General features: G+C 36.4%; 3 protein-coding genes across 10 annotated transcripts; 1 reads left to right on the top strand and 2 right to left on the bottom strand.

Annotated features, from left to right (window-relative positions):
• Positions 1 to 244: 244 nt before the first annotated feature.
• Positions 245 to 2,343, top strand: LOC103319898 (Glutathione S-transferase family protein). 3 transcript variants are annotated; one of them, XM_089045116.1, is made up of 3 exons: positions 245 to 489; positions 1,041 to 1,316; positions 1,513 to 2,343. In XM_089045116.1, the coding sequence occupies exons 2-3, from the start codon at positions 1,108 to 1,110 to the stop codon at positions 2,105 to 2,107; spliced, it is 804 nt and encodes a 267-aa protein (XP_088901242.1). In that variant the 5' UTR covers positions 245 to 489; positions 1,041 to 1,107; the 3' UTR covers positions 2,108 to 2,343. The 3 variants fall into 3 exon arrangements, with proteins under 3 accessions (XP_088901242.1, XP_088901243.1, XP_088901244.1); XM_089045117.1 differs by lacking the exon at positions 245 to 489 and adding an exon at positions 632 to 821; XM_089045118.1 differs by lacking the exon at positions 245 to 489 and adding an exon at positions 823 to 952.
• A 1,030-nt stretch (positions 2,344 to 3,373) lies between these two features.
• Positions 3,374 to 16,713, bottom strand: EFS (histone-lysine N-methyltransferase). Of its 6 annotated transcripts, none has more exons than XM_008221352.3 (18): positions 16,461 to 16,705; positions 13,013 to 16,288; positions 12,639 to 12,846; positions 11,842 to 12,008; positions 11,597 to 11,673; positions 11,089 to 11,220; positions 10,894 to 11,010; positions 9,700 to 9,792; positions 9,161 to 9,238; positions 8,090 to 8,146; positions 6,608 to 7,349; positions 6,464 to 6,519; positions 5,991 to 6,070; positions 5,765 to 5,847; positions 5,552 to 5,631; positions 5,326 to 5,405; positions 4,989 to 5,034; positions 3,374 to 4,821 (listed from the first exon to the last, which is right to left on the bottom strand). In XM_008221352.3, the coding sequence occupies exons 2-18, from the start codon at positions 16,062 to 16,064 to the stop codon at positions 3,601 to 3,603; spliced, it is 6,369 nt and encodes a 2,122-aa protein (XP_008219574.2). In that variant the 5' UTR covers positions 16,065 to 16,288; positions 16,461 to 16,705; the 3' UTR covers positions 3,374 to 3,600. The 6 variants fall into 6 exon arrangements, with proteins under 6 accessions (XP_008219574.2, XP_088901236.1, XP_088901238.1 ...); XM_089045110.1 differs by having other exon boundaries at positions 13,013 to 16,006; XM_089045112.1 differs by lacking the exon at positions 16,461 to 16,705 and having other exon boundaries at positions 13,013 to 15,485; positions 15,574 to 15,703.
• Positions 16,714 to 19,446: 2,733 nt separating this feature from the next.
• PI (K-box region and MADS-box transcription factor family protein) lies at positions 19,447 to 22,210 on the bottom strand. Its single transcript, XM_008221353.2, has 7 exons — positions 21,921 to 22,210; positions 21,686 to 21,752; positions 20,994 to 21,055; positions 20,795 to 20,894; positions 20,670 to 20,699; positions 20,475 to 20,519; positions 19,447 to 19,804 (listed from the first exon to the last, which is right to left on the bottom strand). The coding sequence occupies exons 1-7, from the start codon at positions 22,106 to 22,108 to the stop codon at positions 19,664 to 19,666; spliced, it is 633 nt and encodes a 210-aa protein (XP_008219575.1). The 5' UTR covers positions 22,109 to 22,210; the 3' UTR covers positions 19,447 to 19,663.
• Between the last annotated feature and the right edge of the window lie 1,169 nt (positions 22,211 to 23,379).

Genomic DNA, 23,379 nt, shown 5'->3' with positions numbered 1-23,379 from the left:
CCGTGCCCAACTTTGCAACAAGAGAGAGAAGAAAAGAATGAAAGAGAAAAAAGGAGGGGATATAGGTACATATACTACACACGTGGTTAATCGGACAGAAAGATCGTGATCTAGTTGACCTTGTGAATGACGTCATAAAGTCAAGCTGGAAAAAGTACAGGTGGACACGTGTCCAACGAGAGGGAGAGAGTACAGTGTCCCATCTTACTTGAGCGAGTAAAGGTACCAAATAGTTGCCTGTGCACTTTCCAGTTGCAACTTTGGAAGCACATATTACAGTTAAACAGTCCTTCCCCGTCCCATCCAGTTGTTCCCTTTCTCATTGCCTTGCTTTCAAATTCAATAACCAAAATTCCCTTTTAACCTTTTTTTATTTTCCCAGTTTGAGGTCAAAAGCTTCTTCGTGTGCCTGCAGAGTTCTCAAAAACCCTAGCCCAAATAGGCAATTTATTTTTATTTTTATTATTTTCTTTTTCTGTCATCTTCTGGGTAAGTTCTCAATCACTATTTCCTATCGTCAGGTTCTTGTCAATTGAATTTCTTTCTTGTTTTTGTTGCAAAGAATCTTTTTTTTTTTTTTTGTTTGGGGGTGTGTTGGTGTGTGGTGGGTGGGGGGAAGTTGAATCAAGCTATGAATTTGACTGTATTTGTCAAAAAGCTTTATTGGGGTCTTAATTTTCAGTTAGTTTTGGTCTGCAAATTATTTGTTTTCTCCATTGAATATTTTCCGCTGGGAGTTTTGGAAGCTTCAAGCCTGAAGTTTGGGAAGCTTGAGCTTTCAAGTCTCTAACTTTTGAGTTGTCATGGACACGGTCAGATTGGTATGCTGAGCTCTGATATGTTTACTGTTGAGTTGATTAAAGTGGTGCTCTGTGATTTGCTTTGGTGGTGTGGATTTTCAGTTCTTAATGGGTTTTGGGAAGCAAAGTTTTGCAATAGGAATTGAAGCTTGGTTTGTTTTTAATTACATCATGTGTTGAACTTTTTATGCTTGAAGCTATTGTGGAAGATGTTAATTGACATTTTCTTACCATTTGCAGAAACTCAACATTCAGAGACAGAACAAAAGAGCCCAATTTCTTCATACTGCTTGCGGTAACAAAAACCATGCAGTTATATCACCACCCATTCTCATTGGACAGCCAAAGAGTGAGATTTGCTTTGGAGGAAAAAGGCATTGATTATACATCATTCCATGTCAATCCTGTAACAGGCAAGAACATGGATGCCTCATTCTTCAGGATGAATCCGACCGCAAAACTCCCAGTTTTCCAGAACGGCGGCCATGTCATTTTCGACACGATTGAGATCATTCAGTATGTTACATACTTCACTCTTCACTCCTTGTTACTATAAATATGAGATTGAGTTTGGAAGTCACTTTAGATTTGCATCAGACTGAATTCCTCTAATTTTCTATTTCAATGTTTAAGCAGTGTTTTCTTGTTTCCCAAAGCATGTTGAATATGACAATGTAGAAGATTTTGAACTGCTATCTATCTGTTTTTCCAGATATTTAGAAAAAATTGCAAAAGTCTCATCAGGCGATGAGAACATCCCATTAAGCAGCAGTGAAGTCATTGAATGGATGCATAAGATACAAAAATGGAACCCCAAGTTTTTCACACTTTGTCACATCCCAGAGAAGCACCGTCGTTATGTCTCTAAATTCCTAAGGCAGGTGCTCATTGCTCGAATGGCAGAAACTCCTGATTTGGCAGCTGATTATCACAAGAAGTTAAAAGAAGCATATGAGACGGAAGAAAAGTTGAAAAACCCGGATGTTTTGAAACAGGACAAGGAACACCTAATAAGACTTCTTGATGAAGTTGAAACACAGCTGAATGAAACGGCATATTTAGCCGGGAAAGAGTTTAGCATGGCAGATGTGATGCTCATTCCGGTGCTCGCACGGTTAGTGATCTTGAATTTGGAGGATGAGTATATAGGTGGCCGGCCGAACATGGCTAAATACTGGATCATGGTGCAGCAGAGGCCTAGTTATAAGAAGGTGATTGGGAAGCATTTCTGTGGCTGGAGGAAGCACAAAACATTCGTGAAAACATGGTGCATAGTTCACATCAGAACCATGCTAAGGAAATTCTGATGAATTATGCATGGTATTCTTCCCATGCTGTAAATGGCTCAGTTGCATTAGATTGGAAAAAGAAAGTAAAAAGAGAAGAGAATATAGTGTATGTACTTTTCTTTATACATTTTTTTTAAAATCATCCTTCTTTGGAGGAGATTGAGCAATAATTGATACTATATCTGGAGATCTGTTCTTCTCATGTAGAAAATACTTGAAATAATTAATAGAGAAGCATATGTATACTTTATTTATTGTAGGTCTTGCAAAGCTTTCTGATGGCTAACTTTGCTGAAAAATTGAAGTTAATTTTGATGCCAGTAGACTGAATAAGAAGGGGTGGCAACTTGTAGCAATATTCAAATTGGACCGAAAGTTAACCGGATCGGGTTAACCGCACGAACCTGTTAACCAGTTCGGATTAACCATTACTTGGCGTAAACCTGTATATGATATGATTCGTTAAGAAGGATAATACACGGGTCAAGTTAGTGTTGAATACGGGTTAACTTATATATGACATGACAAAAAATGACTGATCTTTCTTGTTTCTTAATGGGTAGTATGAGTTCTCGGTCTATCCATTTTCCAACACAAGACAAATATAAACATGTTGAAATACTAATGAGTCATGTTACATGAGTAATTACACAGATTAACTATAATCTGATCAGTAATTAACACAAATTACACAATTACGAAATCACATAAACGACTCTAACAAGAATTGCCATCCTTAAAGTAAAAGATTCCAGATGTTGCAACACAGTTAACCCTAATAACTTTAAACAAGTAAACAAGAGCAAAAAAGAAAAGGAATCACACTGTAGTAAATCATAACGAGGATAGATAAGTGGTACAGTAAAATCTTATTACAGTTGAAACACCCATTTGTATTCAGTCTGAACGTTGCAAAAGTACCAAACAATACATAAATAATTTTCATCCTCAATAACTAATCAGAGATGATGAAAAGGCAGATATGAACACAATTAACCTAACAGGCAATAATAACATAATAAACTAACCAATTAACTCTACAAATCAACCAGAGAGATGCAAACTTTCTATTAATATTACAGCTCATGGTTACTATATTACAAGAGAAGATAACCTAATAATACAAAATATAAATCATGCTTTCGAGATTAATGCACGCCATACAATCCTATAATAATAAAAAAATTATAATAAAAAAGTCAAGGGGAACATTATGAAGGGGGTTCAAAATTGATAAATGCCTTTTATATATCTTAAAAAAAATCATTCATAAGCCTTATAATGTAAATAAAAGATGACATACCTCTTTGAGGTGTTAGTCGATGGATCAATATTTTATAAGAGCACATCACCAGACAGGAGCATCTTTTTCATGAGGTCTTAGTAGTATAACTTCAATTCCAAGACTTGAACATTGAATAAAATTTCATTTAAATAAACCCAGAAACAAAAGAATTGGGAACACATTGAGGTATAAAGCAAAAGTAGCTCATCCTACGAATGAATGTTGATTAATGGTGATGTGAATGCTGATTGACATTATTCCCAGCTTTCTCCACCCTATAGCTTAAATCCTCTGAACAATATGAAGTACTAAGCTCATTTGCTACATGTCCTACGCCTATGCCATCTGCTGTACCACATCCGGAGTTGTTTCCAGTACATCCCCACCCGTTTCGGTCACTGAAAGATGGGGTCCTCAATTTTGTATTATTCCAGTACTTCTGCTGCTTGAAGTATCTCCTTCCCAAATCATTCGAGGATTCTCTAACTCGTTTAGATGAATATTGATTGTTTGCACATGGACTGCCAAAGTCTGCCTGATTGGAACCAGTTGTGCTTGGAGTGCTTTCTTCAGACTGAGAAGTTGCAGGAACACACCAGTCCGGTTGTCCTCCTGCAGGTTGATTACCTGATACATGATTGATGGTAGGATAAGGTGAAGGATCTTTCTTATGTCGGGGAAACGGGGGCAATGGTGGAAAAGGCTGAAAAGGTATGCCAGGTGCAACAGCCCAAGTCCCTACAGTTTCAGCATGTGGTGTCCCATACTGCCGCATCATTGACAGTGGAAATCCATACGAGACAGATAAGCGAGAAACAAATTTCTCTTGTGGATGCCCTATAACTGCAGCAGGACACTTCAAAGGACAAAATGATGACGAAGCAATAGATGAAACCATAGGGGTTCTAATGTAAGATGAAAACCCAGGAGGAACATCCTCAAGGTTGATCTGAGCTCCATCATTTTGCTGAGAGTAATCATGCACACTGCTTGAGCAATTTCCGTCGTCGCCACTCACCCTCTCTAAATGCAATGCCACTTCACCTGTCCCAGACAATGGACTAGGTCTATGCAATCCAGACTCAGTCTTCTGTTCTTTGTTCTGCAGTGAACTTGAATCAGGGATTGTCTCTGCTGGCTGATCCCATCGGCTTTTACGCTTGCGAACTTTTGTCACACTGGTTGGGCATCCACCTGTACAAGGTGCAGAACAGTCCTGGACACCTGTACTCACAGAAGTCGTTGAAAGCACTGATTGCTTGATACTATCTATAGTGTCAGTAGACCTTCCACTTTGATCACGCCAATTATCATGTGATGTGGATAATCTGTTGCAGTTTGAACCCCTGTTAAATTCCATCTTGCTATCATCCCTGTCTACAAAGCCATGTCTTCTGAGATGTCTAGGGATCCACCTATCTCGAAAGTTCCGTGCTATTTGGTGGACCTGTAAAATACTCAACCGATTTAAACTCAGAGTAGTTATATTCATTCATTGATGCATCAGGACACATATTATAGAAAACATCAAATGAAGCCCCTAAGCAAATATTTCTATTAACAGAAGAACATACTAAATGATTAAGGAATCTAAACTGATTATCAAAACAAGACCTGTTTGTCCTTGTGTTCTGTCAATGATAGCATTGACTCCATAAAGCTGCAGAGAAACAAAATTTTCGGGAAATAAGCAACACAGCCAAAAGTTAAATATACATTTTTTTTTTGTTGGAAGTTAAATACAATTCAACTTGAATTAAAAAAAGGTAATCATAATATGAGAAGTGCTCCCATTCATAAAATACAATGCAATTAGAAAAATTTGTCCAAAACACTTCCGTTCACTAAATCTGAAACCAACTTCCATTCTCACATGGCCACCCAATAAACAAGAAAAGAAAGGAGAAAAGAGAATTAATAAAGGATATTCAATGAAGAAACAAATAATTACCTCTCCATTCCAGGGCAAGGAGGACCTCCAGTAATATGTTCCAACGTAAGTATCTGCTTTACAGCCAAATATTCTAGGACCTGCGAGGATAACATTAGTCAGCAGTCTGCAGAACGCCAAAATATTAATAAAGCAATGTTCTCTCTATCAATTTTTCTTAAATCCCTGAAGCCACTCCACATGAAAACACAGAGAGAGAGAGAGAGAGAGAGAGAGAGAGAGAGACCTTCAGAAGCTTCCGGAGGATTGGTATCTTTTTGAAGTCTTCTCTGTACTTCTTCATTATGTTGTGTAGCATTCTCAAACCTACCCAAAAAATAAATAAAAATTGATTCATCAATTTGAAGCAAATGAGGGCACAATTAATTAATTCATCCATTCCCAACCCAAAAAGGGTATACAGATAAGCAGAAAAGGCAACAAAAGCAAGGATACACACCATTTTTATTTATTACATCAATCAAAACCACCCGTGACCTTGTTTTCAAAAGCGCATCAAGGATCATCGAAAGATCTCGATTGCTGAAAGAAAGAAAGAAAAAAAAAGGGTTTTTACTGGAGAACTGTCAACTAAACACTTCATCTAAACGACAATAACTGAAACTTGTTAAGTGAACAATATTACGACACATGACAAGAAAATGGAGTAAAAGATTTCAAATAACCTCTGAATTGCTTCACCATTGCCACTATCACCTGATACTGCAGTTAGGAACAGAAGCTTCAAGTAGCCTTTAGTGGAATCCTGTAAGAAAAAACCATGCATACATGAACTACCAACATAAAAGACAACCTATAAGAATAAAATTTAGAAAAAGAGAGGTTGTCAAGGCTAATTGCTTGCAGAAAAGATTATGATCATTATTAATTCGACACAAGAAAGGGTTTTGGAAAATTCCAGCAATAGGCTTCAGAAGTAACATTCAAAAGGAAAATACTAAAAAGAAAATATGGTGCAGTGTGCTCAGTAGCAGAGATGGACCAGCACACAGGTTTCAAAAACAAAACCAAGCAATGCAAGGTGTATTATGACAATGTACAGGTCCATAATGCTCCAATGCAGAATAGAACAATAATATGACAAGGAAACCCACAAAATGAAGTACATTAGCAGATAGAAAATGGCACAGCTACTTACTTTCCGTTTATTTATCCCTCCATCGACATCCAACAGCTCATTAAGCTTCTCCTCCACTGCAAGCATTGAAGAGCATCAAGCCTCAATTAATCAATTATCCATCACTCTTTTTTCTAAAAAACAAGTATACAAAGAATCCCTTACCTGAACCTTCTGTTAATCTTTTGGGTTTGATAGAAAGCACATGAGATTTGTTGGCTGCCACTTGAATTTTGTTACCACTTGGGATAATCCTCACTTTGCCTTTCTTCACAAAACTGGATGAACGGGAAGTTTTCACATTAGGACGCACTTTAGAAGAAACCTGCCTATCTTCAGTGGTGTCAGACTTGGACTTCCTGTTAGCATCAATGCCATCAGATAAAGACTTGCTAAGAACTTTTATTGGAGAAGCAATCTCTAGTCTTTCAAATGAGCTTGAGGATTTTTCTTTAGTCTCATTTTCCCTTAAAATCTCCTGCTGAACAACGGACATGGGTCTGCTAGTTTCTTCTTTATGTTCGGAAGCTTCAACTGGTTGGACAGAAGATGGTAATTTTTGTCTTGAGTGCTCCAGTTCCAGTGAATCATGTATATGCGAAACAGCATATTCAGATGGGTTCACGGACTCCTCCCTTTGTGTGGTAAACTCCAATTCCCCAACAGCAATTGTTGACTTATCCATTTCTTTATTTGTAGATGCACTCTCCACCTTTTCAGATATACCATCTTCTGGAATCATCACGGGCTCAATATATTCTTCATCTGAATCATCTTGAATGATGACTTCACTATCAAGAGGATCACCACCTATATAACCCCGACATTGAGCTGAGCCACAATAACATTTTTTGGCAGCAGCTCCAAAAACCCTTACATAGTTGTAGTCAAATGTCACCTCTTCGCCCTGAAAAATAATTATATGGACATAGATACAAAATGGTGAGTATGAACACAGATCAATGACAAGGAAAAGTAGATTGAAAGAAGAAGATAAAAACAAAGCAAATTAAAATAACTGATAATATAATCTTTCCAGAGAAGAAGCTTTACAGTTGGGACAAGCAATACAATCGTTAACTCTAGGAACAATCGATGACAAGGGTGCTAAAATGATAAACTTGCAAAGAGATGACCGGTAAAAAAAGTTTAACCCAAAAATTGCATACCACAATTTTTTTTTTGCATATGTGGACGGATTTCTTGAATTGCGTGCTTATAATTGGAAATGACATAGTAAAGTCCCTAAAAAGGGCAGCTGTGACTTAGTTTAACCATCTATCTCATATAACACATCATCAAACTCCAAAACAGAAACGTCAGAGGATGCGTATGTTTCATAATTGAATAAAATGCAGCTACATCAAATGGCTCATCCAAAAAGGAGCTAAATTTATTCAATAACCCCACCTAAAAAATGTTTACCCTTTATCTTATAAGCAACAAAGTGAAGCCCTTAGTCATGTTCAGCTTTAATAGGATTTAAGGTAAATAAATGTGGAACTAAAAATTGATTTTTTCCTGCTTATAAAGGGTTGGAAGCCATGCAAATTATGTTTATGATGCAATTCAAGCAATCAAACATCAGGATCATGCCTCTAACAAAGAAATTAAGCATGAAAATAACTGTGCAAGGCGCAATCATACCTTCTTTATATCTCTCAATGCAAATAGTCCTATGCAAATCTCTCCATTCACCATCCACTGTTGAGAACAGGAAAAAGGGAGTTTAGAGTATAAAGAAGAGTAATAGTCAAACAAAAAAATGAGCTTCCTTAAGCAACAAGCACAGGAAATGATGTAATGTCGAATGCATCCCAAAACCAGGAAAAGAAAAAATGAAAGGCCAAATATTAGATATACGTGGAATGGTAATAGGATACCCAAAAGGAGTACTTCCTAATCTCATGTCCCAATCCTTATACCGTAAACTTTACTCTAGCTTGTACAGATACAAAATGAATGTAACTGCTGAGAAGCGACATCACTATCGAATCAATGATTCATACACTAGATCAACGTAATATCCCATAAAATATGCAAATTACAAGTAAGCAACATGCATAATCTAGTATAAGGTTGATCCAAAGAAAAATATAGAATAAAGGAAATGGGTCACTTATTATAACAAAGAACATGAAATCCATTCATATATAGTTTTTCTAAGGAATTTATACGAGACTTAAACTTTCATACATTTAATACAAAGGAATGATTGAAAGAAAATTGATCGTATGCAGAATATGCCTCACTAACATAAAAATGTGACAAACATGCATCACTACGTCCATGCCTAACAGTCCTCTTAGCAGGATTTCATACAGCCCATTCCTAAACAAAATATAACCCATTAATTCACCACATTATACTTACCCAACAATTATTTTCAAAATAAAGGTCCAAAAAATGGAAATCATGTGGAAAAGGACAAAAAAAAGTAGGAAACAATCTGCAAGAGAAACTAATCAATTAACATATCCATAAAATATATTGTACAAATATGGACTTCCCTTAGTGGTATATCCAAATTGGCACAACTCAACACCAAAGTCCTTTGTAACTAAGGGGCAATATCCCTTATTGAGGCAGGGGGAGGGAAATCTGATTGGGCTACAAGCCGTTATTGCCAAAAGTAAAAAAAGGCTCATCCAGACCAAGTATATAACAAAAAGAATCTAACAATCTTTATAAAACTAATTTGCTCATATTAACATTCACCTTTTCTGTGCGACAATTAGGATCACAACTATGGTTAATGAAACGCCCCAAATTTCCCTTTGCACATGCATCAATTACCTGAAATAAAAGGAAAACTCATCAATAGCGCAGTAAAATGCGACAAGCAAGATAATCAGGAAAAAAGAGAAAAGAAATGGCAGTATAACATTATATACAACCCAATGCGCAGATTCAAAATAATTATCTTATTTTCACATAAGATTTGCAAAGAACATATGTCCGGAAAAATTAATATAATTACATAACTTTTTTTAAAAATAGGAAACAGAAGCTTAACTTGATATAACCTAATAACTATTAAATTAATGAAAAGGTATAGTCCAAATGTTGTTATGCATCTGCAAGTAGGCCACATTAAGTCAATAACACCAATCTGAGTATCACATCATGCAGCATACTTATGGGGCTACATAGCGACATGCAAATTACAAAGGACCCAAAGATACATGAAGACTAAATATGTTTTAGAGATGAAAACCTAGAACTTTTCACGCCAATAAATCAAGAAAAATACAAACCTCACTGCCATTCAATGTCATGAAGTAGAAATGTCTGTGAGCCTTTAAAGCATACTCTTTTTGCCGTGCCTCATAAGCATGTGTATCAAGCACCTGTTTGGACGATGTAGTAAAAGATCTTAGCAGGTAAATAAAGGGTAACATTCTATCTGATTGCCTGTGCATATACATATAAGCATACATAACACACACATCGCACACACAATCAAACACTGAAACCAACAATTAGAGTACAAGAACAGAAGTTGAAACCACTCTGAATATTTTAACCCATTAGCTGTGACAGATTTTTACTTCTTTTTATCTTTTCTTATAAATTGACATAAGCCCTCATAGGAAGCCACAAATCCGCTCACACATAAATTTCTATCTCTGAAAGGTTTTCTTCCTATAGATAACTTCAAGATAAACTAAATCTGCTGAACTGAAGGAAGAAATAAGCTGCGTGCCTCATTTTGTATTTTTTTTTTTTTCCAATCACTTTGTAATGAGTGATGAAATTGGTTTGTGCAACAAAAAGAGAGCCCTCGCCCACACTTCATTGTTCCACGTAATAAATGAATACAAAAAACAAAAAAAACAAAAAAATCAAATGGAAGGCTGCAGCTGATACTTCCTAAAGCTCAGTCATGTCATAAATTGGTGAATTTTCTTACATTCTAGAGCCCTGCATGTGCAATGCATCTGAGAAGACTATACCAAAAGAAACATCTTTAGAAACGAAAGATACTTGAGGAGAACCATCTTAGAAATGAAAGATACTAAAAGAAGAGAAAAGAGTAAAGTGGTTCAAACAAATATGGATACTATGAGAGCATTAGAAAAGAAAATCTAATGGTGTAAGAAGTGAATTTCAACTATCTGGCATGATGTTAGTGCTTCAAGGTTTAAATGTTATAAGCAAGTTAGCGTTGATAGGTGCATAAAAGCTGGCGTAGAATTTGGTGTGAATCAGACTAGTTGGACTTAAAAATAAAAAAAAAATAAAAAAAATCAAGTGAGGACATACCAAAGCTGGGTGTACCTTTATATATTAGCATTTATGATTAAAAACCAAAAACACACATCAAAGTAATTTTAGCTTTGTATTCCAACCAAAGCACTAAAAGTTAATAACTTCTCTACACTGAATTCACCATTGCATTAACCAAACAAATTGAGAAAAAAAATAATAATTGAATTTTGTCAATTTACCTCTCCAACATATTCAATGAGAAATTGCCCTTTAAATATATCATCAAGCAACCTGAGCCCATAACCCTTCTTCCCACATCGAAACTTCTCCAGTTTGGCATATCGGCGTTTTTGGAACTGCAAACAAATCATTTAACTAAAACAATTCCCTTTGCACAATAAAACAAAAATTGCCATAAGGAAAAGCTAAAATACCTGTTGATTCGAACAAAGGTCTCTACAAGGACAGGCTCCTCGAATACACTCAATGTTAAGCATTCGATTAAGGCAATCATCTCCACAACCCAACTGGCCATCTGAAGGTGGTTTGCAATGGCAAACCATTATCTGATTAAATTGAGAAAAAAAAAATGAATTAGGAAATTATGTACACTAGTCGGAAAAGCCACAATTCTCATCAGATTTTTACAGTACACATTACTGATGAAGGCAAAATTATGACTAGAAGCCTTGTAGAAATTCATGCGTTTTTTTTCCACAACAGATGAGATAAGCTTTCAAATTTAGGGTACTGTCAGGATATAAAATACTTAGGGGGGAGTAGGCCCGGTCCACACCACACCATTTTTCTGCAAAGAATAATAGTTTACACCCTGTTTGAGCACATCTCCATTCGTGTGTGTGTGTGTGTGCGCGCGTGCCCGCTACAGACATAAATGACTAAAATAATCAGGTTAAGAAAAAATTTAAGTCCGGCATAAACCTCGTCAATAGTCTGAGTTTTACGGTTACGATGAAGGAACTGATTAGTTTTGATGCTTGCAACATTCTGTTGGGAAACTGCAATGCATTGAGACCGAAATAAGGATTAGAATTAAATCCCAGATATGTGTAAACTTGCATGTCCATGAGCGTCAATGAGTGCGTGAGAGAGAGAGAGAGAGAGAGAGAGAGAGAGAGCAAAAGTTGAACCCTATCTTACTTCTATCACAAATCAATAACATATACCTGTTGGGCGCCGACGTTCCAATTCTTTATAATTTAATCGGGTGACGGAAGCATCTTCGTCACCTGACGCATCTGATATATCCAACTCTGCATTAATCTCTGAATTTGACTTCTCTTGAGGGATTGAGCAATCAGCAAAGGCTTTATCCTTGTTATCTCTACAGGTCCTACAAAATTGAATCGAATGTACAATATTAGAATAAAGTTCCAAGGAATAATCTTAACAGAAATATTTCCCATGTACGCCTCCATAAAATAGATTTAGAGATTAATACATATAATAGGAACAAACCACACATTTGTCTACACAAGCAACATTAGTAGATAGAAATTTTATTATGCCAAGGTACAAAGTAAGAAAATACAACAAATGGATACGATTATTGCTATTAACAAAACTATCAAGAAAGACAACAAATCATACCAACCTAAGTAGAAAAACAAATCTGAGCAATTCGTATAACTTTAGGGGACGGTTGGTTTTGTAGGCTTAAAAGCTGCTCCAGTTCAAGTTCCAATATAAGGAAACAATAACAGACCAACCATCAATATTTTGGACCAAACAATCCCAAAAACTCAAAGGATCTATTAAATCAAAGGTCAAATACCTCTTTTTTTACGTCAAAGTGAACACCCTTTATCCTAGTGTATTAAACCATAGCTCTAAATACCATGGCATAGGGTAAACTCTAATGATCCTATAAAAATACGGAAAACAATATTTAAAAGAAAAACATATGCTTAAATTATCCCCTTTTACGGATTCTGTATGGTTAAATGAGAAATGAATGGTTTACCATGTGCACTTTATTTCATCTATAACATCTGCAAGCTCAGCTGGTATACGCCTCCATTTATGACAATCATCACAGAGCACCCAAGCATTACGCAGCGGTGCATACTGCTTATCTAAGTCAACAGGTACAGTGTCCGAGTTGGGAACACCTATGCATACAGCATCCTTGACAGAGTTGGATTTTCTAATTTCATCCACTAAGTGATCATCTGCAACATTAAAGCATGTAAAATCAGCTCAAACATGCATATAATAAACAGTGGAAACAAAAATAAGAAGGTTGGATGGAAAAGAATACACACACACACACACACACACAAACACACACATATATAGCATAGACAGGCATAAACAATTTTGATAACAAACAAGTACCTGATTCTGGAAGACTTTCCACTTTGAAGGCAACCTGATCACCAACAGCCTTCTCCATAGCGTTCTTCTGATTAACAGACTTCTTTTGGTTTTCCCTCAGTCTATGATAATTACCTTTCTTGCTCGCTGAGCCACAGCCTCTGGACCTGCCCTTCGGAGGCTTCAGTCCCTTAGTTTTTGAGGATTGTGATTTTGATAACCCTAAGCCTACATCTAGATTGCAATGTGTTTTAGCTTCTGCACCAATTTCAACTTCGAGAACATCTCTAGAAATTCCATGATCAGTTTCTCCTGACAAACGCAAGGGCTCCAAAGATGATTCCATGTCGCTTGATGAATTACTTGAAGCATTTGCACAGGTGGATGAAGTGAATGTCTCACTAGGGCAAAAATCCTGACTAACATTCTGTCTGCGTCCATCTTGTTTTGATGGTTTTTCTTTATTTATGCTTGCTGGACACGGTATACCATCTTCCCGAACACAATTTTCCGCATGAGGTACTTTATGTTTCTTCTTTCCTCTCTTAGTGCTAATAAAGTCTCCAGAAGCAGAAAAAGCCTTGTCAGAAGTCAAAACAATACCATTAGAATCTTCCAGTGGTCTTGCCTCAACATCTGCATCCGGAACTAAATTGGTTACTTCTGAATCAGGTGAAGTTCCAGGATCTCTATAGTTAGTCCCAACAGATCCTCCTGATGATACAGCAATTGTATGAGATGAACCCCCAGGAAAATTCTCTATCACATCTTCAGCTGAATTCTCTGTAAGAACAACACTCTCCAAGTCCTTATTAGCCAGATCTCCATCCAGAAGAGGAGCATCTGGACAAGTTTTATCCTCCCTAAGAGTGGCTTCTTTATTCCAATTACCCTCAATGCCATTCTCTTTTTCAACAGAATTTTCATATGCTGTGTTATCAACAACCTCAGGTACTCTGATATAGAAAGAACTTTTACCCATTTCTTTCCCCAATTTAACCTTCAAACGAACATGATTAGTTGAAGCACGGCATTTCCCCCTTGACCCTCGTGAGTTTCCACTAGCCCCACTTGGATTCCGTTTTCCACTTCTTTGGCCACCCCTTCCTTTCTGTGATCCTCCTTGAATCAGACCTTGACTGACCTCAAGCCTGTTACTCTCTTCAAAAGATTGTGTAACATTCCCTAATAATCCCCAGATAGAAGAACGAGCTGGTTTGGAAAGGCAGCTCCTCTTCCTTCCAGCAGCCTTGAAGACAATTTCAACACTTCCAAGCGGGTCTAACACTTTAGATGTGTTCCTGCCTTTCCTTGGAGCCCTTTTTGTCTGAGTCTTGCGGCTTCGGCCGCTCCTTCGAGAAGACAATGCAACACATTTGGTGTTAGAAACACAATCAACTCTGACATTATCATTTCCTTCATGATCCATCTCTCCATAACGGTCAAATGAAGTGCTAGAATCAACATGAGCAGGAGAATCCTTATCTGGTACATCCAGCTTCTCAGAAGAACCACTGTTGACGATATCAAAAGGTTGAAACGATTGCATAGAAACAGATTTCTCATGAATACTTTTGGGGGCTAGTTCAGAAGAACCTTCCTTCAGATTGGAGGCTTTTTCCTCCAGTAGTAATATCTGGGCACCAATTTCAACCTTTATGTCGGTTGTAGCATCACTTTTCTGTTCTTCAAACTCTGTTACCCTTTTGGCAGTGAGAAAACCAATAATCTTACCATTGCTCTCGCCATTCTCTTGGGTGCAAACACTTGGTGAATCTGACACGTGTGAACCTTCAAAGGCCCTCTGGCAACCCTCTGGAGGCACTATTTGATTGTGCGCATCAATATGGCTTTCCATCTCAACAACCTCTGTAACACTATCAGCAGAGGGCCCATTGACACTGTTATTGGCAATCCCAAAGGTTTGACATGACTGCATGGAAACAGAGTTCTCAATAACGCAGTCAGGGGCTACTTTGGAAGAACCTTCCTTAGAATAGTAAACATTAGCTTTTACAGGTAATATCTGGGTGTGAATTAAAGCCCTTTCATCTGGCAGAGCATCACTTGTCTCTTCCAAATACTCTGTAGCCCTTTCAACAAAGGAACCGCCATTAACCTTATCACTCCTCTGATCATTCTGTTGAGTGAAACCTTGTGAAGGCAATATTTGGTTGCACCTCGTCTCAACAACCTCTGTAGTCCTTTCTGTAGAGAGACTATTCAGACCACTAACACCATTGTCCTCCATCTCTTCATTCTTCCAGACACAATTACTTACTAAATCACATGCATATGATACTTCCGAAGGCATTCCACCATCCCGTTTAGGTGATGTACTCTTGCACAAATCTGCTTCTATCCTGGCCAAAACAACACTTTCCTCACAAGCAGTTTCAAAAGAGGAACCAGATATGATGTTGAAACCCTTCTCTTCTTGTTGGGAGCTTCCACAAGCTTCCATGTCAGCTAATTCTGAGGGAATTTCACAACCCTGTAAAGGAGAGACTAGTTCATGGATATCATTCTTCATCTCTTCCGTAACTTCCCTAACCCCTTCAGAAAACAGATAATTATCATACCTTTGCTCATCCTGTTGGATACCATGTCCTGGTGAAACAGTCTGAGGTATGACTTCCAAAGGGATTTCACAGTCCCCAAATGAACCAGCAGATCTATCCTCACCTTGGGGCCCACCTTCCCTATTTGAGTCATCAACATTACTCTGACTTTCAGTCAAGCAACATCTGTTCAGCCCCCATTCCCTGGTCAAAATATTTCCCGGTTCCGAAACATTAGCATTTTCATGCTCACCCATCAAACCACCTATATCAACATCTACAATCTCACCCCAGCTCATACAACCAGCATCAGCATTGTCATTCCTAGACAATCCCAGAGACCTATCTGATATACTGATAGGGTCCACATTAGAATCAAGTAAAGACTTATCGTCCGAGCAGGAGGGCAGCTCAGAAATAGATTGCACCAAAATCTCTGAGCCCATCTGCTGCTCTGTAACAGACTCACACAAAAGACCGTCAACAAAAGCCGAATTTTCACAAGAAGCCATCCTAAACTAAGCAAATTTACCCATTTAACGCAAACACTGTATAAGTGTATATGATCAAAGAAAATAAAATTTGACCCTGGCAAAGAAAATCAACCCCAACCCAATGCAATGCACCTCCAAACCAAACCCTAACTCTGCTTTCTATTCCCCGTTAAATAACACCTTATCCAAAGCAGTCTGCGCACAAGAGAGAAAACCCTAAAATTGCATTCCCTTGACTTCCTCTGCACAAACAAAACCCCAAATCTAAAAATTGGCGAAGTAATGCACATACACAAATATACGCCACACAAAAACAAACCCACATACATACATACACACAACACGCATACATTAATCAAAAGATCACCCAAACAAAAAATATAGAACAGCAAAAGAGATTAGATAAACATATACCTGCGCAGGGAAGAAGAGACTGAGAGACGAAAGAGGCCTATCTATATTAATACAAAAATGGCTCTTCTAAATTTTCTTAAATTTTTTTTTTTTTTTTTGGCTTGCTTTGTGTTTGTGAAAAAGACGAGGGGAGAGAGAGGGGGGGGGGGGTTGGTGGAGTTGTGTTTATTGTGAAGCGAAGAAGAAAACGGTTTAAAGGGGGAAAAGAAACTTAGATAAAATAAAACTGCAGAAGGCTCCGACCGGGAGAGGGACGGCTTTTTATCAATTTGATGGACGATTTCGCCTTATACCAATTCACCCTCCTCGGTTTTGTGGGGTAGGGCTTGGTTTTTTGTAGGACAAGTGTCCTAGTTAAGGGCACTTTCGCCATTCACACAAACCAACTATTTATCGGTTGCGGAAACTTTTTCTCTTTCCCTTTTTCTTTTCTTTTCTTTTATTTTTAAAAAGGGTTTCCTCTTTCACTTGGGAAAGAATCTTGCAAATAATTTGCTTATGCAGCAATAGTTCATCACGGATTTGTATAGGTTTTCACTTATATTAGCATTGTTAATCAGTCCATTTGAGTGACCGTTAAAGGGTAATTTCCTTTGTTTAGATGGAAACAATATTGGAAATATTTGCTTATAATAAAATTGTTAACTATTAATGTGTGTAAATTTCACATGCATTAACGGTTGATTTGAATAACAATTAAAAACAAACATCTAATGATTGGTGCATTTGGTATGTGAAGTATTCAAGAATATTTTTTTGTTCATATTATAACATGTTAAGTGAATCTTAAAAACAATTATCAACGTGACAAATTAATTTTTGATATGTGGGCGATTATTAATCATTGGTAAATGGTTTTACATTAATCATTGTTCATACATTAACGGTTAAAAAAAATCTATGTCATTAATTATTGATATAACGATCATTTTTTATTTATCTAAAATAAGTAAATTTCACTAAACGGAAGCATTGGTTACAATATAAGATCATCAATAATACAATTCATTAGTCATACAGAACCTTCTTTTAACCAATAATAAGGACCTTGTTCATGTAAAGCAAAATGGGCAATAACATGAGCCACTTTGCAACACTCCCTAGATTGAAGTTGAACTTCAAACAATCGTTTAGTAACGATCGTTAAACAATCCTCTTACATCAATTATTGATATACACTTGTAAGAATGTGAAGCACACAAGAATAATCTTTGTGTTCGTGTTATACTTAATCTTTATAAACGATTACGATTGTGTGCATTTTGGAGATCATTAAGAGCAAATATCTTACATCAACTAGGATACATGATGGTCATTGTGAAGTGAAACTAATATTGAAAACAAATGTCTTACATTATTTTATAATACATTAATATTGTTGTTTAGGATGGTTGAAAATGCTTTATTCACTAATCCAAAATAAAGGGAAAGAAAACATAAGAGCGAAGAGGGGCATTAACGCTTCTTCCTCCTCCCCACTGAAGTTTTTCTTTGGAACTCATGGAGAGAGAAAGGAATAACTAGTTAGTAAGTTAATACAAAACTAATTACTTGTGTGGGCTTATATGAACTGTTCATTGTTCATATATTTATTTAGAGATCACTTCTACAAAATTTCACATCAACTACAAAAATCGTTTTGTTATTTAACTATGATAAAATAAAAAGACGGACACATCATTGCGATAAACAAAGAAAAAATATTCACAGTAAGAAAAAGTTGCTAAAAGATTGCCGATGTAGGTGAATTTTTGTAAAGATAATTCTTGAAAGAGGAGTTAATTATTATGATTATGTGATTGCATTATAGAGTGAACCAAAATAAGTGATTAGCATTGTATTAACTTATTAACCAGCTAATGCTTAATCGTTAGTGATATATGGGTTTTACAGAACAAATTTATTACCTTTATTATTGATTAACGTTACCGGTGGTTGTGCAATAGTTAAGAACAAAGTTTTTAATATTAATTTATTAAGTATGCGAAGCGCACAAGCATATTCTTTGTGTTCATGTTAAGGGAACTTTGAGACAGACTTAAATTACCGATGTACCCGATTCCGATGGTGACGTCGCTTTGACATTTGGGCTTGCAAGTGAGTACGTGGCTAGGGCTCCTTTGAAATGCATGAATAATCTGGAAAACGGCACAGACGTGTATGTTGACTTCGGTTCGTACTGGTCATTTCCGCATGTAGTGAGTTTTTATTTGATAAAAGAAACTTACTATTTTACATGGCATACTAGACTAAAAAATAATTATAAAATAAGAATGAGATCAATTTTGAAAACTTGTTCCACTTATTTTTTATTTTTTTATTTATACAAGAAATATTATATTTTGATATAATCTAAAGGAAGGGATATTCGAACTCGAACGCAGTAGGTAGCACATTCGAACTAAACAAGGATTGTTTATTGACCACTATAGAGACATTGAAAAAAGTACATTATGATTGTTTTGGAGCCTAACTTTCAAGTTACTGATTTTTTTATTTTTTTATTTTGGAGTACAAGCGATTGGGAAGGAGGGTTACACATAAATATTCATTGGGTGCTTAGGAATTTTGAACATCTGTCTACATGGGTGGAGGTGGAAGAGTTCAACCAACCGAGTTATACCACTAATGATTATTATTATTATTATTTTTGTAAATAAAAAATACAGCACATGTTTTGTTTGGGCCTGGGCTTGGGCCTTTCTATCTATCTAGTATCTTTTCTTCTTTCTTTTTTGGCCTTCTATTACCGTATATTCATTTGGTAATCAAATTAATATTAACAAAAAGGGACATATCACAAACAATTCTGTCACATCTAGCATGAGAAGTTGAGAACTGATAAAAGGGCTGGAGGAGGAGTACCATTTTCTCACTCCCACAAATCCTTTCTTTTTTTCTCCCCTTTGCCATAACTTCCATCTTCGTGCATTACATGTGTAGGCTAGTATGATTTAGACCTAGCTAGGGTCGCTATGGAGCAATATGAACAGAAGTATATATATATATATATATATATAGGCAAACATATATAATTAGGTAATGTTGTAGCAGACAAAACAGTGATTATTCCACAAACCAAGTTCGTGCACACACCTTAGTTATTACAAGTTTCACAAATTACTTAGCTTATACGAAAGCTTCTACTATTACAAACCATGGAAAGTTGATAGCATTTCCTGACAGATGAAAATATAGATGCATTACATTCTCTCCTGCAGATTTGGCTGAATAGGCTGAACACGAAAGGCAAACGGTATCTGGTTGTTGTAGTTCCCCAGCCTCTGATGATACCCATTTTCCAACTCTCTCACATTCTCTTCAATTTTCATCTCCTGTTTGTGCTGCAAAAATTGAACAAAAGATTATATCATTTATGTATGAAACTGATGAGTTTGCTGCAAGTATTATTTTTGTTGTTCTTTTTTATTTCCTCAATGCATAAACAAATTTAAGATAAAAATAAGTGCAAATTCTACAAATGCTAGTAATAAACTTGCTCATCAAAACCGTGCCCCTATTCTGAAAATTCCATCAATGTGGTTGACAGGGAAACAAATATTGCAGGTGAAACCTAAGTAGTTGAACCATGCATGTATGACATGTGTTCAATATCTTGCACAATCAAATGAATAAAATACACCAAAACTTGCATATATAGTATCATGCATGTATTAAATGGATATGTATATATGATCATGTGTTATTGAATCAGGTTAACATTTCTCAATATATTGAACCAAGAACGGACATTCTTTGTGCACTGTGGCTAGGTGATCCGTGAGTTTTGTCCTTTTTTCTAGTAGTGCGCATCATGTCTATAGATCAAAGTGGGTGAACTTTATTAGAGATGTGATCTACGATGTGATAAAAATAGTTTTGTATTGATTAAAACTGTTTGTGATGTGATTAACAGTGTAGTTATATAAACCAAACCCTTTGCTTGAGGCATGTGTGCCTGTGTACATAATATGCGTGTGTATACATCCTGAACAGTTTTAACGATGAGTTTACCAGCTCATAAGTGAGGCGCTTATGCTCCTCTTCCAGTGCTCTTTCCTGAGACCAGCACAGAAACAATGCAAAAAGTTAGGCAAAAATAGCACATGATATCATATATTATCATGTATTACTACTTCATGCCTATTGTTGTGACATAATTTAAAAAGCAAATTTAAATAAACTCAAGGTATTAATTAATCATCATACATTTTCTCTGAGAATGTCGACGAACTTGGACTGTGACAAAAAGGCAACAAAAAATAACTAGTTAGAACCTTATATATATAGCAGAATCTCTCACACAAGAAATTATATTATTGCGCAAGACTTGCCTTCTTGTCCCGGATACTTGCAAGGCCATTTTCAAGTGCATCCTCTAAGGCCATCAGCTCTTTGTGGGTCAAAGATGTGATATCCTCCCCCTTCAGATGCCTGCAACAACAATATATATACTTAAACATTTCCACAGAGAGAGAGAGAGAGAGAGAGAGAGAGAGAGAGAGAGAAAGATGACGAGTGCAATTAAACTACCTGAGCTCGACTTGCATACTGTCGTTGTCTTTCTTGACTCTATCCACTTCATTGCTGAGATTCTGTCAGGAGTTTATCACATTTGTTGCAAACCCTTATAGTTAATTCGTTTAATTATTAAGGAAAACAAAATAAAAACATTATAATTTAGTATTAAAAGAAATATAAAAACCCATGTAAAAGGGTCTATTTTCATATGCAGACCTGTTAGCAGAAAAGTGTGTATAATAAGCCGGTTTATATGCTTGTATCAGTCAAGGAACCAGAGGGTACACAGGGAGATTTTATATGTATATTTATATCAAGAAAAGACGTTTCTTATATATTTGTGAGACATGCTTATATATGCATTCAGTTGTTTGAATTTTTTGCAAAGAAAAGGAAGGGAGAGAAAAACATTTTATTACCAGATCTGTTCATGGATGCTACATTTCACATGGTTTCAGTTTTCTTTGTCAATAAAGAAGGACAGAAAAACTATCAGAGCCGGAGAAAGAGAGCAACTAGTACATCCTATTTGTAGATCTGCTCATAGAAATCATACTTCATGTTTCTTGACATATTTTGAGCAAAGAAAAAATCATGCTTGTTTCCATCTGGCCCAAGGAAGAACCCAACAGATCTTTGATAGCAAAAAACACAAAAATGAAGAGAGAGAGAGAGAGAGAGAGAGAGAGAGAGAGAGATCAAACCTCATGCTTGGCATCCCATAACTTCTTCCCAGCCTGGCCATGGTACTTGTCCAAGATATCAGTCACCCTTCACACCAAGAAGAAATTAGATTCATAAAATATAAACGAAAAAAACCCTTTATTTATTTTTTAATTTGAAGGAAACCCAGTAAATTAAAACGAAAAACCAAGAACCTAAAAAGCCAAAAAAGAAAAAAAAATCATGAGCAGAAAAGCATGAGCTGCAGGTTCCTACGTGACTGAAGGGCTGCAGTATTCAACCATCTTTCCAGAGCTAGCAAAGATGACAAGAGAAACCTTAGCATCACATAGAACAGTGATTTCCTTGGCCTTCTTAATGATCCCATTCCTTCTCTTAGAGTAAGTGACCTGCCTGTTGCTTGAGTTCTCAATCCTCTTAATCTCAATCTTGCCCCTCCCCATATCTCTCAATTTTCGTTTTAGACTTATCTCTCTCTCTCTCTTCTCCTTCTTCTTCTTCTTCTTCTTCTTCTTCTTCTTTGCTTTGTGAAATGGGGAAGAGGAAAGAAGAGATATATAATAGAAAAGAAGGTTCAAAAGAGAGTAAAGATGATCAGGAGAGCAATAGAGGGGCATTTCTATTCTGGGTTTGGAAGCTAAACAACTTTCATGTGGCACAGAAGTGAAGGGCTCGTTTATGGGTTGGTGACAAAGCCAAGCCAACTGCTTTCTCTTTTCATTTTTATGTTTACTTTTGTTTTAATCTGTGATGTTAATTTTTGATTGATATTTGATATGTGATTGGCTTTGTTAGCTTTGTTGCACCTTGTTAACCACTGGTCTCTCTCTCTCTCTCTCTCTCTCTCTCTCTCCATGTTTGCCTCACTCGATGTTTCAGTGACTGATTTTAACTCCAAGGTTTTTAGGGTTTCCTTAATATAGGCTTAATTAAGAGTGTGAAATGGGAAAGAAGACTCTAGGACTAGGCGATATGTGTGTTTGTATTAATTGATACGTAAATGTGCAATTTTGGGTCTTGAAGTTTGTGATGGTCTTGTCTAGGGTTTTAGTGATGGATCTAAATGAGGATAATAATCAAATCTTAAATCTTAACCATCAAATCAAAATCAATATGTGTTTTTCCTCAGCAAGTAATACTGGGTTTCTAGGTGGTAAAGCGATGGGGCAAAGAGAAGGGGACAAAGTAAGTTTTATGTGCCCCGAATACGGAGAAAGGAAAATATGATATATTTTGGTACCTCCAACTCAAACAGTCAAGATCATTAAACAAGACATCTGTCTGGGATTTGGTCTATTTTATATGGCCTATATACACAGCTAGCTCAGTGGTTCTATGGAAAGGTTGGGAAGTGGGATATGTAAAAAAGTGTTACATTTGCGGTTTGAGTAAATATTATGAATTGCAGACATGGCTTATCAAGTCGGCTAGATAGAAATCGAATGTGCTCTCCACTCTAATACTTCTTTTAGTAATTTAGATTAAATTAAAGTAGAATATCGTTTGTATAAAAATAAAAAAAAATAAATGTTACGAAAGTAGTAAACTCAAACTTATTTGAATTGAATGAACTATTCTTACCACGTATCAAAAAGAAAAAGTAAAACTATACTTTACCATCACACCTAGATTGTTTATCAAATTAGGAACTTACCCCCTAAAACTTTTTCTTTACTCCTTCACATGAGGTGAATGCATTGCACCCACATATAAG

The sequence above is a fragment of the Prunus mume genome, linkage group LG2 (genome assembly GCF_029339155.1).
Source record: "Prunus mume cultivar Tortuosa linkage group LG2, ASM2933915v1, whole genome shotgun sequence".
NCBI lineage: Eukaryota > Viridiplantae > Streptophyta > Magnoliopsida > Rosales > Rosaceae > Prunus > Prunus mume.
This window is presented reverse-complemented; position numbering and strand designations above follow the sequence as displayed.